Genomic DNA, 7,925 nt, shown 5'->3' with positions numbered 1-7,925 from the left:
GTTTACTTGTAAGATTTTACGTCTGATTTTACTATTTCAATTTTCTTTTCCCTCCAAAAAACATTAAAATCAAATCCTCAATTTTTATGTATTTTATTACACTAAAATCTAATTTTATATTCAAAATATCACATCAATACATATTTATATCACATAAAAAATAAAAAAAAAAACTATTTCAATTCAAAATTTTAAAATACAAAATCAAACCCCAAAACTAAAGGCTCACAAAAAAACACACCCTATAGTTTTTTTAATCTCTCATGTGACTTCTTTTACCATTTTAGGCCTAAGCGGTCACGTGACATTACCTGTATAGACATGGATATGAACACATAAGCTTCGGCACGCCATGAGGTGCCACACATGCAACTCAATTACTGGAGGAATATTTCTGCAAAAAATAAAAATAAAAATAAATTTTGATGCTCCCTCCATCCCATAACAATGTATCGATTTATCTTTTATGTCATTGTACTTAACGTTAAAAATATTTTTATATTTGTATAATTTTTTATACAAATGACATTATATTAGTATTATAAGACACTAATAAAAATATTTTTGCAATTTTTTCTTGATTTGTAATACGTTTTGATATAATAATTAATATCCAAATATCAACACGTAAAAAGTAAATGGATATTTGGTTATGGGATGGAGGGAGTATTATATTTATACAAGATTCAATTAAAATCCTAAAATAATATAGTGGGATCACGTCATTTAATAAACGCAGCTACCATAATTATATTGATAGTGTTAACTTATATATATTGATTGAATAAAAAAAATTCAAATATATGCTTATACCAATTGTTTTTTAGTACAAACATTATTACTAATATGATATGTGTATAAGTATTATAGAGATTACTTAAAAATAAAAATAAAATACTCCCTCCGTCCCAAATACCATGTCCACGTTGCCGTTTCTGTCCGTCCCACATACCATGTCACTTTCCTTTTTTGGAAAATGATTTCACATTTTAATTTCATTTTAAATTTTTAAATTTTATTTTTTTTAATTTTAATTAAACTAATTAGTTATTTTAATCTTAATTTATAATTATTTATATTATAGGATAATTATTTTCACTAATACATTCTTAATTATCTACTAATTACACTCCTCCTAAAATACCGTGTCTACAGTGTAACAGACACGGTATCTCGGACGGAGGGAGTATATATTGTATAAAATATTAATATTAATTTATACTATCATATGTAGATACTAATATTCATATGTTTAAAAATAATATAATTTATCTATATAGTTATTTTATATATTTATATATAGACATATAAATATAAATAATTACAAGTTTTATAATGTTTAAGTTGGGCTCCCGTAAAATTCAAGAACAACCAATATGGCTTGTATGTTCGTATATACATGATTATCATTAATATCATATCATATGTTTATTATAGTTCATTTCAGAGTTTTAGTAACTAATGATTTATGGTCATTTTGGTTCTTTTTTTAAAAAAAATTATTTATTATTATTATTATTAAGATGAAAGTTATAGAAATGTGAAAGAAGATTAAAAAATCTAGAATCTTGTATCCATCAATATAATTAAAGGTCTCACTTTCAATAAAATGGAAGCAAGTAAACTAAAGTGAGTCAATGTGTGAACTAGTGTAAGTGTAAAAGCAAATATGGGGTGGGATTATATGTTGAATATAAAAAGTGATCGTTGATTGAGTATTAACCATTGAATTAGAATTTTTAATCAAATTACTAATATTAAATTAGGGATTAAATAGTAATTTTCAATACTCCAATTACATAAATGCCTCGAGATTCATTCTCTTACTCCTTAGATGCGCATTCTCTTTCCTCGTTTGATGCAACATTCGGTTAAAAACACAAACTTGATCCTTCCAACGAAATTAATGGGTGAGATCGATGCAGACAAGCAAAATCAACTATTTATTATTCCAACCCCAATTAGTCCCTCAGCAAGGAGTGGAGACATTGATTATAACACCAAAATTACAGTTAAATAAAATAAATTACCATACCGTTAGATTGACTTCAGCATTTACCTATGTATAGAAGAGTATCTTGTATTATATTACACAACGCAATATTTGATGATAAATACAAAATTCAACATCTTATTATTTATGGGAAAATTTTTTATAATACAACACTTAACATTTTGTTTGACATATTTCAGCATTCAGTAAGAACAAGTAAGAACTACATGTCACTGGATAAATTTATAGCACATTTCTCTGCATATAGTCAGAATTTCATCTTTCATTATTCAACATTTCAAATTATATACATCAACATCTTGGTACACTATATACAACATCGGCGAACTTCGGTTGAATTGAACTAGGGCTTCAACGGAAACAAATAGTGAACTCAAAATAGGGCTTCTCCACAACGATTTAACTTAAATAGGATGGAAAGAGAGAAAAAGATTAACATATATTATGTTTAAGGAGGCGGATAGGAAGGAGAAAACTTAGCGAAACTTAACACGAAGAGAAATGAGATTGAATGTCGCCCTACAAACGCACTCGGCCTCGTCGATATGAAGAACGACGATGGAGAGTTGAACAAGACCACGGGCAATTGAAGAAGCCGATTTGAAGACGACGGTTTGAAGAACGCAAACGAGGGAAGGTTTTTTACCCTAGCCGAAGGTAAGAACTGAAGAAGAGGAATAATGAATAAGATTTAGCAAACCAAGTAACTTGTTCAAAATCAAAATGACAATTCTACTCCCTTGAATCTAGACCATCAAATTTTGATCTAATCAGCATGGTGCTGATGGGTGCACCCAGCAACATGGATCTGCCTCCGTGACAAAAAAACACCCAAGATTTGTTAATCCAATTTTTTATAAAAACTTGGAGAATTCCAATCCACCAGATAATCCATTATAAAAAAGGTGGAATTAATTATGTCTGTTCATGAACAAACATGGATTTCCTACACATTAATTACTCCACAATGTTAGAAAAATTAATTAAATTTAATAAATATAACTTCAATTTAAATTTAAAAAATTGCATTCAATTCTTAGAAAAATCAGTGTACATCCATTGAGAGATTGCATCAAATATATAAATATGGTGGAGGCCTAGGATCAAATCAAATCGAAAATCTAGAATCAAATCAAATTCTATATTCCAGATAGAGAATCAAAATTATTTGTTATATTTTATAAATATTTTTCTTATACAATAAAATCTTAGAATTTTTACTTTTGATTTCAGTGTCAAAATAAAAAAAGAATGTACAAATTATTTCTTGAAAGTTTATTTTAAGATATTTGACAATAGGGTCGAAATACAGTTTTTGAAAATGTGTCTAAATACAAGCCAATACGAATATCCAAGTTATAACTCTTTTTGCCCTACCGATTCAAAATTTTCCAACAAAGGTAACCTTTTCAATAGCTTTCTCTATACCACAATATACAAGAAAGTGATTGTCATTTAGCAGACATGAAATCAGCAGAGAAACAATCAAGAATCTCTGTCTTCAAAAATCATATTTTGAGCTTCATGGATGCTAAAGAACAACTTGAGAACATTGAAGGATTTTGTCCTTCACAGTCAACCGAACAAATGGAAATGGCATAGCATTTTCCTCTTTGGTGTTTGAATGCATTACCTGACAATGAACTGTGATCTTTGTATTATATGCCAAAATAAGAAATAAGATTTGTATTCTAACAATAATTTCTTGTTGTGGAGCGGGACTTCACTCATATTGAAAGCCTATATTCAAAAGATTTTGGAATTTAAACCAAAACATAAATAATTCACTCCTTAAGATGTAATTTTGTTTATTCTATGATGAAGACATTTTTATGACAGTTTAGCTTGAATTAAGATCAAAATGATCCATTCATTGGATCTCATCAACAAGAGCAAGTTTTATATGCGCGTCATCATTTCCTTTTGATTTCTCAGCTCGTCTTGCTTGTTGGAGAAATCATGTTCTTGAACTGCATCTTCAGTTCCTAGAAAAGTGGTGAGTGATGATTCCCATCTTTGTCAATCTTGCAAGGAAAAGAGATTGCATAAATGACGATATACACGGTTAGATATTAAAATATTTTAGGATTTTGTTGGGCCTGCAGATGGACTCCAATGTTTGGGCCACAAACAAACCCAAGAAGGCGGTTGGGTTTCCACACATCCATTAAGGGAATCAATCAACCAGTCGGTAGCCTGTCCGGTCAGCTGGTCAGTCTGTAGCTTGTCTGGTCGGCTGGTCAATTGGTAGCCTGTCTGGTCGGCTGGTCAGTCGGTAGTCTGTTTGGTCGGAAGGTGGGTTGGTAGCATCAGATGCAACCGAAAAGCGGTTCTTCAGGCAGTTGCAACCGTGAAGTGGTTTTTCAGGCGGTTGCAACCAAGGGGCGGTTCCTCAGGGGAGTTGCAACCGACTGATAATTTGTCACACACGATCCGATAACCGACTTGGAAGGCATATAACAGGCACCTCGCATTCGGCAAAAAGTGTCTTCAATCAACATCAATTTCAGTAAAATTCGCTTTGGGATCATCCTTTTTATCTTTCAGTATCTGTTGCTTTTATTTTTTCTTACATTTTGTACGGTATCTAGGGATCTAAAATTTTAGATATTATTGTAGTCAAATTCGAATTAGTTTCGGATTTTACTTTAAATTGTTGAAAATAGCATCAACAATTTGACGACCACAGTGGGAGTCAAGCAAGATTGCTGATCCTACGTCAGACATAAATTTCATACGACTAAGGTCCGGCCGAATCATCGGAATGATCCATATGGCAGGTTCACAACCTCAAGTCTTTTCCACCACAGCGGGGGAAACAACATCACCGTCCGTGGTTAACACAGGGGAATTTTCCCAAGCACCCAATGATTGGGTGACATATGTTCAGCAGTTGAACAACCAACAGACACAGACCATGCAGGCAATGTTGCGCGAGCAACATAACTTAATGTAGAATATGTTGGATCAAACGTTGGCAAAGGTAACCCTTCAACCCACTCAAACACCACCAGCAGCGTCACCATCCAGATTATAGACAAACTTTGTTGGGCCATCTTACGTAGACAGTACCATCCCAAGTGCTGCCATTAGAGGGAAAACAACCCTGACATACGCAAACACAATCCCGTTGGGTGCCAGGAGAATTGATCAAGCAATGTTCGAGAGGGACGAAAGGATGGGAGGCCAGATGCACAATCTCATTCCGGTTTTTTATCATAATCCACCCAGAGTGGACCCAGAAGATATTGCTCAAGTGCTAAGAGTACATTTTGGCATGAATCCTCAAACAGTGAACAAGCTGACAATACAAGCTAAGGCAAGAATAATTCCATTACTATTCGAGAGGCCACGACTTGATTCAAATCACTCGAAACAATTTGATTTAGGGATATGAATATGTAACCGAATCACTCAAGATTACACTTCAAAAAATTGCACAAGAATCGCTCTTCAAATAAAACCAATTTATAAAATATCTTTATTGAATGAATAATCCTTACAATGATAATCATGGACCTTTTATAGGGGAACCATAGAAATTAAAACAAGAAAGTAGACTCTTAAAGGAAATAAAATCATATAGGGAATATTTATTATAATCAACCTTATTTAGTATTTATGACCCATAATTCATGGCAATCCCATGATTATTGGTAATCACTTGATCCTTGGAATTCCTTCATTTAGGGGAGATTGATTCACGTGATCCCTTCAATAATCATGGATAGTAATTTAGGGGAGGTCCAATTTCTTGTAAGGTGCTCCTGGCCTTATGGTCCTTGAGACTTGTGGTCCAATTCCAGAAGAATCCATGGTTTATTTTGATCCTCGGCGTAGAGTTCAACAGTGGCATCCATTTGAAGTTTGGTACACTTTGTAATTGCCAATTGAAATTTATGGGCTCGGCTCCTAGTGATTGATCCATGAGGAATTATGATTGGGTCCGATTCCGTCATGATGGTCACATCATTAATCAACCAAAGATGGGAAACGCAAAATATAAATCAACTTCGAAAGCAATGCAGGCAGCCGTAGGAAAGGGAAGAAGGGGAGAGAATGAGAAACCGTACTTGCACAGGCTTTTTACAATACCAGATAGATCCCTCTAGAATGTAATATATATAATTTTTATATTTTTTTATACCATCCAGTATCGTTTCATATTTTATTATAATGGAATGAATTTTATTATTGAACAAAATGATGCTAAGAAAATGGATAATTAAAATGAATGTCTGAGGACTATATATATATATATTACATAAGCTCATAACCGGCACATATTAAAGCTTCATAACCATGTGGGGTATTTGCAATTTCCGTCCCTATAGTTAACCGTCTTTTCAATTTGTGTCCCTATAACATTAATTTCGTAAAAACTGTCCCTCTTTTTTGCTAATCTGCGCAAAATCTAGTCTAAACGGTAATTAGAAGAATATTAAGGGTAATTGAAGAACGCCGTCGATGGAGTAGGCACGTGCCACCCACGTGACCGTGCATTAGACCGAACCAGTTCTCATTAGACCCGGTTCTCCACCGAACCGGTTCGTTTCAATCCCGGTTCGGTTTGAACCGCTCTATATCTTCTCCACACCGATCTCATTCCCCCATTTCTCAGTCCAATCGCCGATGGGCTGCGTTTCCTCCGCTCTGCTTAACCAGGATGATGACTTCTCCCAAATCGGCGCCTCCGCCGCTTTCAGCCACCACATTGTGTCCCTCACCTCCACCACTTACGGCCTGTTGACCCTCAACGCGCCGGAAACTGAAGTGCCGGCGAAGACAGTCCTCCCGCCGCCGCGGACCACTCTCGGCTCCCTCTTCCCCAGCCCACTTTCCGAGCCCCGGTCGCTCCGGCACCAGCCATGCTTCGAGACCATCAATTCTTGGGACCTCATGTCCGGACTCGATTCCGACCATATTCCTAGCTTCAGATTTGCCCCTTCCAAGATTTCAAATAATCCTCCCGTCGCCGGCTGCAACGACGAGAATCTGAGCCCCGACGTCGGAAACAGGCAGCCGCCGCCGTCGTCTTTCGCCAAGGATCTGAACCGGTTCCTGGAGGGATTCGAGCCGATCTGCCCGCCGAACGGGGAGAACAAAGTGGTGCTGTACACCGCCAGTCTTCGAGGAGTCCGGAAGACCTTCGAGGACTGCAACGCCGTCCGATCTGCGATTCAGGGATTGGGGATTCCGGTGTGCGAGAGGGACATCTCCATGGACAGAGGGTTCAGGGAGGAACTGAGGGAGCTGATGAAGGGAAAGAACGGCGGCGAATCGGTGGTGCCTCCGAGGCTGTTCGTTAAAGGGAGGTACGTCGATGGCGCGGAGGAGGTGATGAAGACCGACTGGACTGAGATCAGTGTGGAGAAGATATGGAGCGGTTCGAACCGAACCGGGTTCGAACCGAACTGGGGTTGAACCGAACCGGTTCGGTGGAGAACCGGATCTAATGAGAACCAGTTCGGTCTAATGCACGGTCACGTGGGTGGCACGTGCCTACTCCGTCAACGGCGTTCTTCAATTACCCTTAATATTCTTCTAATTACCGTTTAGACTAGATTTTGCGCAGATTAGCAAAAAAGAGGGATATTTTTTACAAAATTAATGTTATAGGGGCACAAATTGAAAAGACGGTTAAATACAGGGACAGAAATTGCGAATACCCATAACCATGTTATTAAATTTTGAATTTGAATTTAAAATTTCAAATTCAAAAATTAAAATATGAGAAGTTATTTCATAATTATTCAGCACATTAATTCTCAACACCGACATTGTGTCATCTAAAGCGTCATATTGTAAGCCTTGAACACTGCTGTGTCATTCACGGCATGCCATCCAAGCAAACAATAAACAATCCATACAAATAGGAACATTTAATTAAGAATGTAAAACAACAAACCAG

The 7,925-nt window shown here is 36.0% G+C and overlaps 1 protein-coding gene across 1 annotated transcript; it reads left to right on the top strand.

Moving 5' to 3' along the window:
• The first annotated feature begins 6,646 nt into the window (after positions 1-6,646).
• On the top strand, positions 6,647-7,438 carry LOC127240901 (uncharacterized protein At5g39865-like). The gene has a single exon (XM_051259751.1). It carries the CDS (start codon positions 6,647-6,649, stop codon positions 7,436-7,438), a length of 792 nt encoding a protein of 263 aa, XP_051115708.1.
• Positions 7,439-7,925: the final 487 nt, after the last annotated feature.

This window comes from Andrographis paniculata, unplaced genomic scaffold (assembly GCF_009805555.1).
Source record: "Andrographis paniculata isolate CXL003 unplaced genomic scaffold, ASM980555v1 Contig80END, whole genome shotgun sequence".
Lineage (NCBI taxonomy): Eukaryota > Viridiplantae > Streptophyta > Magnoliopsida > Lamiales > Acanthaceae > Andrographis > Andrographis paniculata.
Note: the sequence above shows the minus strand (reverse complement) of the source record. Positions and strands in the feature narration are given on the sequence as shown.

Bases quoted from the DNA above. Each gene is read 5' to 3' on its own strand.
- LOC127240901 (XM_051259751.1), top strand. From the start codon at position 6,647: ATGGGCTGCGTTTCCTCCGCTCTGCTTAACCAGGATGATGACTTCTCC.